The 17,781-nt window shown below is 45.1% G+C and overlaps 1 protein-coding gene across 1 annotated transcript in view; it reads left to right on the top strand.

Annotated features, from left to right (window-relative positions):
* The window catches only part of LOC126482223 (atrial natriuretic peptide receptor 1), a 1,286,869-nt gene that overhangs the window by 574,462 nt on the left and 694,626 nt on the right, over positions 1 to 17,781 (top strand). Inside the window, exon 6 of the mRNA XM_050106202.1 lies at positions 9,955 to 10,064. Coding sequence (XP_049962159.1) covers positions 9,955 to 10,064 — 110 coding nt within the window. The remainder of the gene's footprint in view (positions 1 to 9,954; positions 10,065 to 17,781) is intronic.

Here is a 17,781-nt window from a genome sequence, read left to right as displayed (position 1 = left end):
TGTTGCATTTGGAGGCGCTAGCTATGTGAGCGACATTTCGCTTTCCTCCGAAGCAGGATCCTCAAGTTGAGTAATTAGTTGCCGGTTCTTGAAACTCGACTGTTACTATTTCTTCGTTTTGGTGGATTGTTCTTACCTCAGCCGTTGACGCGTGTGATAACAAGTGATGTATGTTGTTGCCTAGAACCCGCAGCCTTCTTCGGTAGCGATTTGACAGTTGTGACTTGTGTTTTCTGTATTATTTTAAACTTGTCTTGAGTGGTGTGTGATGCCTTGATCTTACTGAGGCCGTGTCCGAAGTATAGGTGTTTTGATTTACTTGTCATCGGCCGATATTTTCTATTATTTGTGCAATTTTATCTGACGGTTGGAAATCGCTCAGATAGTCGGTCGGTCGTGAACCGTCCCTAGGTTGTGCTGCCTTCTCTTACCTGATCTTAAGCCTTGGCTGCCTGACTCACTTCCCTACACCCGTAAGAAACCTTCTCAGGCCGATCCTGGAGCATTTTCTGAACACCACTTGTTATTGTTTTAATTTGTGTTTTCGCCTTTTGTAATTTTCTAGGTACTGTGCTTGGCCTTCTCTAATGTATTAATGCTGTTTTAATGATTGAAATTAGCCCTTCAGCCGTGTTTTATTTAAATTTCTTGTTTGTTCTGTGTCTAGGCCTTTAGCCGCATTTGTTTCAGAATCTGTCGCTTTAATATGTAAATCCTTGTCTGTAAGGTTTCACTTTAATTATCTTGAATTCTTTAAACGGTCTTCAGCCATGTTCTGGGTGTATTTATCTTAAGGTTGTCTTCAATTATTCTTAAGTAATTGCTTGGGCCTCCAGCCGACAGGATACTTCAAGGTTTCTTAAGATGTTTCTCTGTTGTACTGTGTAAAGGCTTATCTTTAAAGTCTCTCTTGAACTTTCCTTAATATGACCTTTGGCCGGAATTTGTAAATCCTAGGTTTTTAAAGAATTTCCCTAGCTGATCTGAAATATTAATTCGGCCTTTAGCCGAGAAGATATTGCAATTTTACTTAAGTAAGGCCTTCAGCCGTGAATTGATCTTTGTTTTTTAAAGAGAAAGCTGTGCACAGGTTTGAGGAATAAAGTTGTGTGTGTTCTTGTATAACTAACAGTAATTGACCTTGGCCCCTTTCCACAACCTGATCCGCTCTGTCCTGTGAAACCGGAAATGTAACGTTCAATTTCTGTTTAATATAGTTTTCCCATTACATTTTCACAAAACAGAGAGTGACTGTTTGTAACAAAATCTGACGGGTGCATAACAAGTGCATAAACACATTGTCTGTCATCTTTTAACTAAAACTTAGAATTATGTTCATAATCTATCCAGTATTTTATTTTACCAAATATCATGCACTGAACAATGTTTATCAACAATAAGAAGTACTATTCCAGCATATGATTGTCAGAGCTGTATTTGATACTTGCTTGCTACGTAAGTAGTATCAAAGTGCGAATGAGGCACCTGATTTCATAAGTGATTTAGTATGTATATCCGAAAAACTCCATTGATTTAATGGTTAGTGAAGTTATGTATCTGTGTGTAACAGAGACTATATTTCTGCAGCTGATTGACAACAGAAGACAACAGTGTTGTTTGACAACCACTTGCCATTACAGCCTAGAAAAGCTCATGTATTGAGAATGCAAATACACGAAACTAATAGCTTCTGAAGGACGGTAAACTAGGATTGTCGTAAAATACTGTTATGGCTACACTTCGTCACCGACGTAGGATCCTGACAACAAACACATAGGTGTAGCTCATTTTAGTGTAAACAGGAGCGCTGCTCCTAATCAAACATTGAGTGTGGATACCAATAATCACAACTACTGAAATTGCCACAGCTTTGTTTCCAAAATCCTGCATTTATTGAATGACATACAAAAACTCGAGAGATCTACGTACTATATTCCTGGCCTGGTAGTCCTGCATTGAAGCTAAGTCAGACTGGAGCACAATACAATACTCTTTGAGGAGTAGGCATTGTCCTCCTCAGACAGATGAACTGTGATCAGTGGAGCCGTTGTGACTGCTGTGACCCGAAGCAGAACTAGAGCTGGTATGGGCTTTCACTGAAAATCTCGTTGGAACTCTGGAGCACACTCTTGAAGGCACTCCGCTAGTTAAGCTGTGAAGTGTGACTTACATCTTGGTGTACAGTGATACTAGCTCCACACTTGTTCCACGTGATGAGAGTAACGTGAGTTTTACGAGGGACATTCAGTTAGTTTTGCATTTTTTCTGAAAGCAGGTAGTTTTATTCAGGATTCCAATACATCATGTTATTCCCCACTCATTTGGCCACATGTTCTTCAGATAATCCTCATTCAATGGTACCAGCTTACACCACCTTACCAGGAAGGGAGGGGCTTCATGCTCACATGGTACCACTCTACTGGTCGATGTAGGAGCCAATGTCTTGCATCCATGAACTATGTCTCGTGAAGTGCATCCTTCATTGGGCCAAACAGATGGAAATGGGAAGGTGCGACATCTGTGCTGTAGGGCAGATGAGGAAGAACACACCTTTGAGAACCCCAGAGTAGTAGGGCAACAACGACATCATGACAGTTTGTTATTGTGGGTTCCCTACATTCAGGGGAAAACCTATTGTTCTCTTTCTACTGACAAGTCCTTAACCTATTGGTCTGCTGAGAGGATTATGACTCGCTGGTGATAATGCTTTCTTTTGAATGACAGATCCTTAACCCATTGTTGCCCCACCTCTCCCCTTTCCCCTCCTCCTCCCAGCACCTCAGCAAACCTGCAACCCTCCCCCTCTCCCTCATTGATACTGATACACTTTCAGACCTCGGTGATTCGAATAGTCCTCTTTCATTCTAACTGTTCCATTGACTACTTAATTTAACTGATCATTTAATTCACTCCTCCCCCTCTGATGAACCCCCAAACCCTCCCCTCCCCTTCCCCCTGCACTACCTGAAAATTGGCAGCTCCGTACTGGAGAGGAAGCATCTCATGACAGGAAATTCAATTACATAGCACAAGGTATATTGTTTATTTATAATAAATTCATTTTGCAGGGAATGGATCGCCCTTATCATTCTCTGCTGGTTGGAAAGATGCAGGTCTTCTAAAGAAGTAATTTAGTCCATCGCTTTCTTTAATCCCGATTGCTCAAGGAATACTATCATGAAACACCCATCTCACGTAATTACAATGTTAAAAATCTTTCGATTACAAAACATGTACTGTCAGTCATCCACTGGCGCAACCAGAACGCAACCCTCGTAGACTGCCTGGAGTCACAGTGCACTGGTAGCCCCTGCGAAGGCATGGACACGTCAGCGGCCGAGCCACGCGCCAGTGTCCAAGAGGTGTCCGCTCGGATCCTGCAACTGACAGACCGGATGTCACGCTAATCCCCCGACAAAAGCATCTAAGAAATTTCTGTCGAAACATGTTCTCTCTCTCTGCATCTCCTCCTGTCCTTTTGGGCCTGCGCACGCTGTCGGTTTTGGTTGGACTGAACTGCAAACAAAGCAGCGTTTACCCAGTAAATGCCTGTGGAAATGCAGCCCACGTGACGGACGTCTTCCTTCCAAGGCAAATGTCTGACTAGGGATCTATCCAGAAATACTACTGAAAATAAATAATTAATTTCCGTGATTCTTGAGTTTCTCCCGGCGTATTTGATAATCAAAATATCCACGGGTGTGCTGCCGGTCTATAGTGTCCAACGGGCACAATATTTCGGCGATCATACATGTCGCTATCATCAGGTGAACTGATGGACTGAGCTCCTGTGAACGTGCCGGCACGGAGATCCGTACGCTATGGATGCTCAGAGGGAACTGAGTTCGGTCGCGGCGGCGGCCGATTTAAATACCCTCCGCCCGCGGCGCGCTCCCTCCGCCGTCCGCGCCCCGCGTCACGGTCGCGCGGTGGAACAGATTGCGACGGCGTCTGAGATGACGTCGGTGTGATGGCTCTGTCCGCCGTGGTCGTCACAACTATACGTTTGCTCTATTTACTCTTGATTAACCCAATTGTTGGTTCCCAAGCCTTGCTAAGATTATAGCCACAGTCACGGTTTATGAGGTCGTCATTGGTGCGAATTTCAATGGCCTCTCTAACAACGCTGTCCCAGTATCTCGACGTCTGTACCAGAATCCTCGTGCGGTCATACTCCATGGCGTGATTTTCCGACAAACAATGTTCAGCGACCGCCGACTTGCTCGGATACACCAGTCGGGTGTGCCTCTGGTGTTCACGGCATCGATCCTCGATGGTACGCATCGTCTGACCGATATACGACTTGCCACATTGACACGGAATCTGGTACACGCCGGCCTTCCTCAAACCGAGGTCATCTTTGGCGCTCCCCACCAGTGCACGAGTTTTATTTGGAGGACAAAACACAGTTCCGATCCGGTGTTTCTCCAGAATGCGGGCGATTTTCCCCGAGAGTGCGCCTGTGTATGGAATAAATGCAGTGCCTACCTCCTCCCTCGTGACTTCATCCATCTCAACAGATTGTGCTGCAGTGGTTGGGCGGAGAGCACGTTGAATCTGCTGAAAACTTGTCGTGCGTTGACGAAATCCAAGCCGATGAAGTCAAATATCAGCAGTAAAGAGAGGGCGGCCATTCGTGATCTGAGGGAGCGCTCTGAAATTGTTGTCTTACCGGCTGACAAAGGCAATGCTACAGTTGTTGTCTCCCGTAAGGACTACACTGATAAGATGCAGAGCCTGCTAAATGACGATTCCTACCGGAAGATCAGCGTTGACCCTACAAAGAAGGTGGAGAGCAAGACGAGGGCGCTTCTCAAGGACGCAGATTTACCGGAGGGTGACGCTAAGAAATTGTTACCCCAAGGTCCGGTACCGCCTAGACTATATGGACTCCCGAAGGTTCACAAAGAGGGGGTACCATTACGCCCCATTGTCAGCAACATCAGGGCACTTACATATTTGTTGGCCAAATACCTGACGGGAATATTAAGTCCTTATGTGGGTAAATGCCCTCATCACATCCGTAATTCCGTGGATTTTGTTAAACGCCTTGATAGCTTCAGGTTGGATGAGTCAGATATCATGGTGAGTTTTGACGTCGTTTCCTTGTTTACGAGGGTACCCTTGCGAGAGTCGAATTGATTAGTCAGAAGTTTGCCGAGAAGACCACTGAACTTTTTAGGCATGTCTTGACTTCCACGTATTTTCTTTTTAATGGAGAATACTACGAACAAACGGAGGGAGTCGCCATGGGTAGCCCACTCTCACCGGCGGTAGCGAATTTGTACATGGAGAACTTCGAGGAGGAAGCCCTGTCGTCATCCGTATGGAAACCTACTTGCTTTTTCCGTTACGTGGACGACACGTTCGTCATCTGGCCACATGGTATGGATAAACTCCTTGACTTCCTTACACATCTAAACCCCATACACCCCAACATCAAATTCACTATGGAGACTGAAACGGAGGGTAAATTACCTTTCCTTGACGTCTTGGTCAAGATAAGGGCTGACGGCACCCTAGGTCATGGGGTGTATCGGAAGACAACGCACACTGATCTGTATTTGCACGCAGACAGCTGCCACCACCCTTCACAGAGGAATGGGGTACTTAAAACTCTAGTACATGGGGCGCGCACTATCTCTGACGCAGAGAGTCTACCCCAGGAATTGGAACATCTGAGAACTGTATTTCGAAAAAATGGGTACCCAGAGTGGCAGATTCAACGTGCTCTCCGCCCAACCACTGCAGCACAATCTGTTGAGATGGATGAAGTCACGAGGGAGGAGGTAGGCACTGCATTTATTCCATACACAGGCGCACTCTCGGGGAAAATCGCCCGCATTCTGAAGAAACACCGGATCGGAACTGTGTTTTGTCCTCCAAATAAAACTCGTGCACTGGTGGGGAGCGCCAAAGATGACCTCGGTTTGAGGAAGGCCGGCGTGTACCAGATTCCGTGTCAATGTGGCAAGTCGTATATCGGTCAGACGATGCGTACCATCGAGGATCGATGCCGTGAACACCAGAGGCACACCCGACTGGTGTATCCGAGCAAGTCGGCGGTCGCTGAACATTGTTTGTCGGAAAATCACGCCATGGAGTATGACCGCACGAGGATTCTGGTACAGACGTCGAGATACTGGGACAGCGTTGTTAGAGAGACCATCGAAATTCGCACCAATGACGACCTCATAAACCGTGACTGTGGCTATAATCTTAGCAAGGCTTGGGAACCAGCGTTTGGGTTAATCAAGAGTAAATCGAGCAAACGTATAGTTGTGACGACCACGGCGGACAGAGCCATCACACCGACGTCATCTCAGACGCCGTCGCAATCTGTTCCACCGCGCGACCGTGGCGTGGGGCGCGGACGGCGGAGGGAGCGCGCCGCGGGCGGAGGGTATTTAAATCGGCCGCCGCCGCGACCGAACCCAGTTCCCTCTGAGCAGCCATAGCGTACGGATCTCCGTGCCGGCACGTTCAAAGGAGCTCAGTCCATCAGTTCACCTGATGATGGCGACATGTATGATCGCCGAAATATTGTGCCCGTTGGACACTATAGACCGGCAGCACACCCGTGGATATTTTGATAATTAATTTCCGGTCACGTGATAATGATGTAGGGAATACAAAATGTACACGGTAGCTAGTAGCCGGCTGACTCGAAATAGACTTTTAAAATGAGATCATTCCATACAAAGAGAGGGAGAGGGCTATAGTTTGCTTTGTAGATGACAAAGGAACTAGCACGAGATATTTAATTCAGTCATGTCGTTCCTTGTCTCGGAGCCAGAATCATGCTATAGTGGTTTAAAGAGCGTTATAGTTAACTCATGTTGATGTCTCGGCGTCCAAATTCGCCTGATACATTATACCCTATGTAAAACCTGTGGGTCGCTATTGGGTGCCATCATTGGATACGCAAATCAGCTGCCCGTTATTTACGTGAATTAAGTGACCTGCGTGTAGACATCTAATGCCACATACCTCCACAAACCTACTGTCGGATCGCTGACGTGCAGAATCAGTTATTTATTTCGTGCCAAAGATGGACAAACAAGGTATTAAGTAGCTGTCATAATGTTTTGGCTCATCAGTGTTTGTATTAGATATAACGTAATATTTATTTTAAGTTACATAATTACGAAATACTTGTCAATGACCGATCGTGGATGTTGAATGCAATACGCAAAGAACCAAAAATTCAAGAACGGTTTGTAGCAGAACTAGAATGGGCGAGTGTAATGACCGAAACGAAGAACAACTCAATACTGAACTAGGAGGTCACCCGAAAAAGGACGAGTCCGGCCGAGCACGACCGAGATGGGAACGGGACCGAAGCTCGAATAACGGCCGAAGTGCCGTTGCGGGAAGGGTGAACGACCGTTCCCCACTCCACGTACCTAGAAGCAGACCGCCGAGTCGAAACAAGTGAATGATGAACGACTATTCTTCAAAAATAATTCCTCTGTCCTTCCGTTCCCCTTTGTGAACCGTTCCATCAGACCCTTCAGCTTGCGAACGATTCTCTTAAAGTCCGAACGTCTATAGCAAGCAGTTTCCTTCGCAATTTTATCTCGGAAACTGGTAGAGGTGGACTGCATTCACTGACAGGTGCAATTCCAGTCGGATTCAAAATCGTCTCTCGTACATCCTGTCCATTATTTCTCTTTACAACCACTACCGTGTTACGTGGCTGCGAGTGGTACAATATACCTGGTAGACGTGTTGGACAGTTCGTGTTGATACACCGACAAATCTGCCAACTTCATCCGCAGTGTTGGCTTGGGCACGTTCAAACCCGGTAGCTCCTTTCTGCTAGTTACGTTTCAATGTCGACCCATCTTCTTGAGCTGATTCCGTGTAATCAACTGGCACACACACACACACACACACACACACAGACACACACACACACACCACTTCACTGCCGTTACTTACGTCGGTGGCCAAGGTCACATGGTCGCTCGCCACCATTTCTACGCATCTAGAGAGCCCCAAATCGGCCAGAGTGCTATTTTAATGGGATAGTTAATAATTTTTCCATGTAGCTTGTGGAAGTTCACAAAAATCATATTATAAAATTTTTTCGCAGAATAATAATGAGAAAACCGCTCAGGTTGCCACAGAAAGTACTGAAGAACGCATGAGTCACAGAAAAATAAATTGTGTCTTTCATTAGGCTTCAAAATTTCTTTGTAAGCATATAGAAAATACGACCATTGATTTTTTGTTACCTCAGTCTTTCCACCCTGCTTCACTGCATAATATATATTTGTCAGGTGTGCACATGGAAACGTATTTCTACTCTTGAGCCAAAATGGGAGCCTAACGATGTTATACACTGAGGTGACTAAAGGCATGGGCCACCTCCTAATGTCGTGTCGAACCTCATTTTGCTGGCGCAGTGCAGCAACTCGACGTGGTGTGGACTCAACAAGTCGTTGGTTGTTCCCCGCAGGAATACTGAGCCATACTGCCTCTGTAGCTGTCCATAATTGCAGAAGTGTTGCCGGCGCAGGATATTGTGCACTAACTGACCTTTCCATTATGCCCGATAAATGTTCGACAAGATTCATGTCAGGCGAACTAGGTGACCAAATAATTCGCTCGGATTGTCCAGAAAGCTCTATAAACCTAACGGGAACAAATGTGACTCAGTGACAACTTCATCGTTGTCTGGGAACATGAAGTTCATGAACTGCTGCGAATAGTGTCCAAGTAGCCGAACACAACAATTTCCAGTCAGTGATCGGTTCATTTGGACCAGAGGACCTGACCATTCCATTAAATACAACTCACACCATTATGGTGTCATCATCAGCTTGCACAGTGCCTTGTTAACAACCTGGGTCAATGGCTTGATGGGGCCTGCGCCTTAATCGAACCCTACCATCAGCTCTGGCCAACTGAAATCGGAACTCATCAGACCAGGTCACAGTTTCCCAGTCGTCTAGGGTCCAACCGATTTGGTCACGAGCCCAGAAGAAGCGCTGTAGGCTATGTTGTGCTGTTAGCAAAGACACTAGCGTCGGTCCTCTGCTGCCGTAGTCCATAAACAGCAAATTTTGCCTTATTCTCCTAACGGCTATGCTCGTCGTACGTCCCACATTGATTTCTGTCCTTATATCAAGCAGAGTTGCTTGTCTGGTAACACCGAATACTTTATGCAAACACCGTTGCTCTCGATAGTTAAATGAAGGCCGTTGGCAACGGCGTTGTCCGTGGTGAAAGGAAATACCTGAAGTTTGGTATTCTCGGCACACTCTTGTCACTGTGGTTCCAGAAATATTGAATTCCCTAACGATTTCCCAAATGGAATGTCGTCTGCGTCTTGCTCCAACTACCATTCCACTTTCCAAGCCTGTTAGTTCCCGTCATGCGGCCTTCATCACGTCGGAAACCTTTCCCCAATAGTCACCTGAGTACAAATGACAGCCCTGCCAATGCACGGCGCTCTTGTACCTCGTGTACACGATACTACAGCCATCTATATGTGTGCATATCGCTGTTCCATGTCTTGTGTCGCCTTGGTGTATGTGTGCTACTGGCCTTCCTGTTACGCCACATCCCCATAAATATATTGTAAGACTTCATCGCCTGAGTCGTGTCTGTATTTAACATCGAATTTTATCTTTTCGAGAGCGGGAGAAATGGAAACTCTTTCCTTCAGTTACACGAAGAAACGGTAGGGAGAGTAGATTTACCGCTACAGCCTCCTTGTATCAGAAACCTGATCACTGTCTGGCAGTTTATTGCTAGAGTTCATGCTCAATATGTACACATAAATTAACGATAAATTTTGAGAATGCTTCCCGAAATTTGCAGAGAGGATAACAGCTGCGCACACAAAATTCTAAGTGGAAAAAGCGTAAGCGCTATGGTAAACGTCTATGACAGAGCACTCGCGATGCTTGTGAGGTAACTGTGACGCGTTTGGCCGTGTTGCAGTGGTCATCCTGAGCGTGCGGGGAGTGCTGGTGCGGAAGTTCATGTTGGCGGCGCACGCACTGGGCATGACCAGAGGCGACTGGGTCTTCCTCGACGTCGAGATCTTCCAGGTAAGCGCTGCACCAGCTCTGGACAACCGCCTCCAGCCGTAAGCCGCAAGGCATTCTGTTGCTCCAGCTACTGTCTGGTGACCAAAATACATTAGAGTATCGGAACAGTTTTTAATCTGACATGAGGGCATCAATTTTCGTCACTTGTTAGTACTTTTGTTATTATTTTTTGTTAATTTTAATTTTGGACATCAGTGTTAAGTTATTACGAACGTAGACGGACTGAAGCAGTGAGCCTACACCATAAATGACAGTGGTAGAACCGACGAAAGGTGAAAGGGAAATTTTTATTACCAGACGTTTCGTAAAAAAAGTCTAAGTGTTGTTTTATTTTTACTTTGTCGTTGCTGCACTTCATTCCACTCATAACATTTCTGTAATATCAATGTTCTAGGCTTTTTTTCTCGATTTTCTCCAAGGATTTTTCCTTCCACGATGCTTTTTGAAGACGGTTTTACGTCCAATTAGGTGTCCAACTAATTTAATTTTCCTCTCTGTATAATGTTGTCACATAGAGAAAGGTGTAAGCAGATGAATGACGAACACTAACTTCACTTAACGAAAGTTTATTCAGCACTTGCACATACAAGAGCGCGGAGCGAACTGCCTCCGGCCAGAACACATGCGGTATAATACAGCTACAGAACATTCCAGTACAATGATTCTGGCAATTTTTGGATACTTCTAGAATGTACTCGAATCGAAGATAGAAATTAAAATGTTTCAGTTAAGGTGAGTTCTGAACTTACGATCCTCCACGAAACAATCTAGCGTTATAAACACTACACTACGGCGACTGCGCTCCGCGGCTTCTTCTGCGACATTGCTCCCTCCTTAAGAGAACAGCATCTCGATGTTACGTCCTCCTAGTCCGGGAAGGAGTCATCGGTCCTGCATACTCCGACTCCCGCTGACTGATGTTCGCCCTGGCGGTGATCTTCATTGAAATTCATTGCCTCTAAGTTCTTCGTTATCTTTCCGCTTGTTGCCTGTCGCTAGAGCTTCGAATTTACCCTGGGTTGCAGGATCCTGATAGGGCTTCATTCGAAGGACGTGGGCCGTATCTCTGATCTTTCGTCGTCTTGTGTCGGGGTCGAAATCTTCAACTTCGTAAGTAACATCAGACAACTTACAACCTTATAAGGTCCAGGAGCTCCTCAGAGGACCAACCTTCGGAACAGGAGTGAAGATCCAGACGAGGTCACCAGGCTGGTAGACAAAAGGGCGGTGGCTCGCGTCATACCTTCGGCGATCGTTTCCTTGCGCCTGCAGCGTGCGGAGTCGAGCTAACCGCCGAGCTTCTTCAGCTCTGGTTAACACCTGGCCGATGTAGTCGCCGTTCACGTCAAAAACAGGATGTAATGGAAACACATTGTCCATCGTCGTCGTCGCCTCACACCCATGCACCAGGAAAAAGGGCGTAAATCCTGTGGTGTCTTGTTTCGTGGTGTTGTAGGCAAACGCCACGAAAGGTAGCAACTCATCCCAGTTGCTCTGCTCAACACTGATGAACATTGATGGCATTTCGTCCAATGTCTTATTAAGGCTTTCAGTAAGCCCGTTAGTTTGCGGATGGTAGGCAGTCGTCATGTGACGAGTAATGTTGCACCGACAGTTTGTCTCTGTCACAAGATTCGATTGAAAAACTTTCCCTCGATCCGTAACTAACGACCTTGGGGGCACCGTGTTTTAATACAATGTCTTCTACGATGAATTTGGCTACCTCGAATGTTTCGGCTGTTTTCACGGCTTTTGTAATGGCATAGCGCGTCAGATAATCCGTGCAAACAATAATCCATCTATTGCCACTAGCAGACGTTGGAAATCGTCCGAGGAGGTCAATCCCAGCACGCTGGAAAGGCGTTTCGGCTGGTGGAATTGTATGAGTCGGCCAGGTGGTTTCTGAGGAACTGCCTTTCTCCTCTGGCACTCTCGGCAGTGCGACATATAGTGACAGACACTCCTAAATAAACCTGGCCAGAAAAATCTCTTGCGGATCCTATCGTATGTCTTGATAAATCCTAAATGTCCGGCCTCAGTTGTGTCATGTCTGTAGAACATCTAAGTGCAAGGCTTTAGGAACCACCTATAGCCCCACCTCTTTCCAAACGGATCAAAGCTTTTCTTGTAAAGTAATCCATTAACTACCTTAAATTGTCCTTTCACATCCTCTGACCGATTTAAGGCAAGCATAATTTGTCATATCTTGGAATACTTCTGCTCAGCAGAGAGATCCTGGAGTACAGCAAGACAGTCACTATCTTCATCAAAGTCTTGATGGTCTTGCACAGGGTTTCTTGAGAGACAGTCGGCATCTTGGTGTTTTCCTCAACTTTTGTGTAATGCCATATTCTTGAAGACTTAGTGCCCACCTGGCGAGTCGTCCTGTTGCAGCCTTAAGACCTGTCAACCAGCAAAGTGAATGATGGTCTGTAACAACTGTGAATGGCCTTCCATAGAGATAATGTCGAAATCTGCACATGGCCCAGACCACCGCAAAACATTTTCTTTCTGTAGTTGAGTAGTTTCTCTCGGCTTTTGCAAGTGTCCGAGAAGCATAGGCTACAACCTTCTCTTTTCCATCCGAAATTTGTACCAGAACAGCACCATTACCACTGGGATCTGTGTGTAGTTCCGTAGGTCAGTAGGTGCTCTCTCATCATAAAGACCAAGTACTTGGTCAGTCGTCAGAGCTTTTCGCAGTACCCTGAAAGAATCTTGTTGAGCACCACCCCAGATAAATTTAGAATCGGCTTTTAACAACTCTTGGGGTGGCCTACCTTTGATTCAAAAGTCTTTGATAAAACGACGGTGATAAGAACACAATCCGAGGTCTCACATTCCTAATGCTTTTAGGAATAGGAAATTCCGTTATAGCTCTCACCTTTTCTGGATCTGGCCGCACACCTTCGCTTGACACAAGGTTCCCAAGTATTTTGATTTCTTTTTCTCCAAAGAAACACTTTCTTGGATTAAGTTTCAGTCCGGCTTGTTGGAGACATTTAAGAACGGCCCTCAGTCTTTTTATGTGTTCATCGAATATCTCTGAGAACACTATAATGTCATCTAAATAACAAAGACACATCGTCCACTTCAGATGCCTTAGAAGATTATCCATCATTCGTTTAAAAGTTGGTGGTGCATTACACAAACCAAACGTCATGATCTTAAACTCATACAGGCCCTCAGGGGTGATGAATGCAGTTTTCTCACAGTCAGCCTCGGCGACAGTTAACTATCCACAATTCACTGAATCCGTTCTTAAATGAAACGTCAGAGGCCGGAATGACCAAGCTATTTTTCAGTGGTATGCTTCTCTCACATTCCACTACAAGATCCATGAGTTGATGCATGGTGTGACACATGAAAGCTAACTTTCTAGCACTGACTGCAGGAATGATCACTTCATCCAGCATACATAGTCTCCACACACTCGAACGGGCATCTTCCTGTCCACAGTTTCTCATCTCGTCTAGCATAATCTTCGAGCGACCACAATCTATAATTGCTTGAGAAGCTTTCAAAAAGTCCCATCCGAGAATGACATCATGACTACACTCTTGTAAGGCAATGAATTCTAGGGGCTTTGTATGGCCACTTATACTCACACGAGTGACACATTGTCATGTTGGTTTTACATATTTCCCATTAGCCACCTTCAGCAGAGACGTTTTGCTGTCGACAAATACGGTTTTCTGCAACTGGCGACGGTACTTCTCCGAAATTACTGAATATGATGCTCCAGAGTCCTCAAGAGTTTGGGCTGGCCGGCAATCCATGAGGATATCGACGTAGTTTCCTAGAATTTTTGTAGTGATCACCGGCGGAGGATTTTTCTCTTCGGCGGCCACAACTCCAAGGAAGATCGCACCCTTTAGTTTTCCAGGTTGCGGCGGCTAGGTGATCGGCTGGACCTTCTAAACGGCGATGGAGACCTTGATTGGCGTGTTGGGAAGCGTCGTCTCCAGCGGATAGCTTGCGGCGATGGTGACCTATATCGTCCTGCACATCTTCGTATTCATCTTCGTCCTCCAGGAGTTGGCGTCGGCTAAAAATGGTTCAAATGGCTCTGAGCACTATGGGACTTAACATCTGACGTCATCAGTCCCCTAGAATTTAGAACTACTTAAACTTAACTAACCTAAGGACATCACACACATCCATGCCCGAGGCAGGATTCAAACCTGCGACCGTAGTGGTCGTGCGGTTCCAGACTGAAGCGCCCAGAAACTCTCGGCGTCGGCTAAGAGCGGTCTGTTGTCTTCTGGAGCGTCATCAAATATCCGCCGCCTTTCTCGACAATAGCGCACCTCATGTCGAGGTCGTCCGCAGTGGAAACATTGTTGTTGTTGTTGTGGTCTTCAGTCCTGAGACTGGTTTGATGCAGCTCTCCATGCTACTCTATCCTGTGCAAGCTTTTTCATATCCCAGTACCTACTGCAACCTACATCCTTCTGAATCTGCTTAGTGTATTCATCTCTTGGTCTCCCTCTGCGATTTTTACCCTCCACGCTGCTCTCCAACACTAAATTGGTGATCTCTTGATGCCTCAGAACATGTCCTACCAAACGATCCCTTCTTCTGGTCACGTTGTGCCACAAACTTCTCTTATCCCCAATCCTATTCAATACTTCCTCATTAGTTATGTGATCTACCCATCTAATCTTCAGCATTCTTCTGTAGCACCACATTTCGAAAGCTTCTATTCTCTTCTTGTCTAAACTATTTATCGTTCACGTTTCACTTCCATACATGGCTACACTCCATACAAATACTTTCAGAAACGACTTCCTGATATTTAAATCTATACTCGATGTTAACAAATTTCTCTTCTTCAGAAACGCTTTACTTGCCATTGCCAGTCTACATTTTATATCCTCTCTACTTCGACCATCATCAGTTATTTTGCTCCCCAAATACCAAAACTCCTTTACTACTTTAAGTGTCTCATTTCCTAATCTAATTCCCTCAGCATCACCCGACTTAATTCGACTACATTCCATTGTCCTCGTTTTGCTTCTGTTGATGTTCATCTTATATCCTCCTTTCAAGACACTATCCATTCCGTTCAACTGCTCTTCCAAGTCCTTTGCTGTCTCTGACAGAATTACAATGTCATCGGTGAACCTCAAAGTTTTTATTTCTTCTCCATGGATTTTAATACCTACTCCGAATTTCCTTTTTTTTCCCTTCACTGCTTGCTCAATATACAGATTGAATAACACCGGGGAGAGACTACAACCATGTCTCACTCCCCTCCCAACCACTGCTTCCCTTTCATGTCCCTCGACTCTTACAACTGCCATCTGCTTTCTGTATAAATTGTAAATAGCCTTTCGCTCCCTGTATTTTACTCCTGCCACCTTTAGAATTTGAAAGAGAGTTTTCCAATCAACATTGTCAAAAGCTTTCTCAAAGTCTACATATGCTAGAAACGTAGGTTTGCCTTTCCTTAATCTATTTTCTAAGATAAGTCGTAGGGTGAGTATTGCCTCACGTGTTCCAACATTTCTACGCAATCCAAACTGATCTTCCCCGAGGTTGGCTTATACTAGTTTTTCCATTCGTCTGTAAAGAATCCGCGTTAGTATTTTGCAGCTGTGACTTATTAAACTGACATTTCGGTAATTTTCACATCTGTCAACACCTGCTTTCTTTGGGATTGGGATTATTATATTCTTCTTGAAGTCTGAGGGTATTTCGCCTGTCTCATACATCTTGCTCACCAGATGGTAGAGTTTTGTCAGGACTGGCTCTCCCAAGGCCGTCAGTAGTTCCAATGGAATGTTGTCTACTCCGGGGGCCTTGTTTCGACTCAGATCTTTCAGTGCTCTGTCAAACTCTTCACGCAGTATCGTATCTCCCATTTCATCTTCATCTACATCCTCTTCCATTTCCATAATATTGTCCTCAAGTACATCGCCCTTATATAGACCTTCTATATACTCCTTCCACCTATCTGCTTTCCCTTCTTTGCTTAGAACTGGGTTTCCATCTGAGCTCTTGATGTTCATACAAGTGGTTCTCTTCTCTCCAAAGGTCTCTTTAATTTTTGTGTAGGCAGTATTTATCTTACCCCTAGTGAGATAAGCCTCTACATCCTTACATTTGTCCTCTAGCCATCCCTGCTTAGCCATTTTGCACTTCCTGTCGATCTCACTTTTGAGACGTTTGTATTCCTTTTTGCCTGCTTCATTTACTGCATTTTTATATTTTCTCCTTTCATCAATTAAATTCAATATTTCTTCTGTTACCCAAGGATTTCTACTAGCCCTCGTCTTTTTACCTACTTGATCCTCTGCTGCCTTCACTACTTCATCCCTCAAAGCAACCCATTTTTCTTCAACTGTATTTCTTTCCCCCATTCCTGTCAATTGCTCCCTTATGCTCTCCCTGAAACTCTGTACAACCTCTGGTTCTTTCAGTTTATCCAGGTCCCATCTCCTTAAATTCCCACCTTTTTGCAGTTTCTTCAGTTTTAATTTACAGGTCATAACCAATAGATTGTGGTCAGAGTCCACATCTGCCCCTGGAAATGTCTTACAATTTAAAACCTGGTTCCTAAATCTCTGTCTTACCATTATATAATCTATCTGAAACCTGTCAGTATCTCCAGGCTTCTTCCATGTATACAGCCTTCTTTCATGATTCTTGAACCAAGTATTAGCTATGATTAAGTTGTGTTCTGTGCAAAATTCTACCAGGCGGCTTCCTCTTTCATTTCTTAGCCCAAGTCCATATTCACCTACTACGTTTCCTTCTCTCCCTTTTCCTACTACCGAATTCCAGTCACCCATAACTATTAAATTTTCGTCACCCTTCACTATCTGAATAATTTCTTTTATTTCATCATACATTTCTTCAATTTCTTCATCATCTGCAGAGCTAGTTGGCATATAAACTTGTACTTCTGTAGTAGGTGTGGGCTTCGTATCTATCTTGGCCACAATAATGCGTTCACTATGCTGTTTGTAGTAGCTTACCCGCATTCCTATTTTCCTATTCATTATTAAACCTACTCCTGCATTACCCCTATTTGATTTTGTGTTTATAATCGTGTAGTCACCTGACCAGAAGTCTTGTTCCTCCTGCCACCGAACTTCACTAATTCCCACTATATCTAACTTTAACCTATCCATTTCCCTTTTTAAATTTTCTAACCCACCTGCCCGATTAAGGGATCTGACATTCCACGCTCCGATCCGTAGAACGCCAGTTTTCTTTCTCCTGATAACGACATCCTCTTGAGTAGTCCCCGCCCGGAGATCCAAATGGGGGACTATTTTACCTCCTGAATATTTTACCCAAGAGGACGCCATCATCATTTAATCATACAGTAAAACTGCATGCCCTCGGGAAAAAATACGGCCGTAGTTTCCCCTTGCTTTCAGCCGTTCGTAGTACCAGCACAGCAAGGCCGTTTTGGTTATTGTTACAAGGCCAGATCAGTCAATCATCCAGACTGTTGCCCCTGCAACTACTGAAAAGGCTGCTGCCCCCCTTCAGGAACCACACGTTTGTCTGGCCTCTCAACAGATACCCCTCCGTTGCGGTTGCACCTACGGTACAGCTATCTGTATCGCTGAGGCACGCAATACATACTGGTTGGTTATCCTGGGTCCTCCAGACATCAGTCTTCCTTGGTGCCCAAACAGTTTCCTCATGCAGCATTTAAGGAACTTCGCCTGGGTCTCGACTTTTGTACCGTTTTAAAGGG

This window comes from Schistocerca serialis, chromosome 5 (assembly GCF_023864345.2).
Source record: "Schistocerca serialis cubense isolate TAMUIC-IGC-003099 chromosome 5, iqSchSeri2.2, whole genome shotgun sequence".
Classification (NCBI taxonomy): domain Eukaryota; kingdom Metazoa; phylum Arthropoda; class Insecta; order Orthoptera; family Acrididae; genus Schistocerca; species Schistocerca serialis.
Note: the sequence above shows the minus strand (reverse complement) of the source record. Positions and strands in the feature narration are given on the sequence as shown.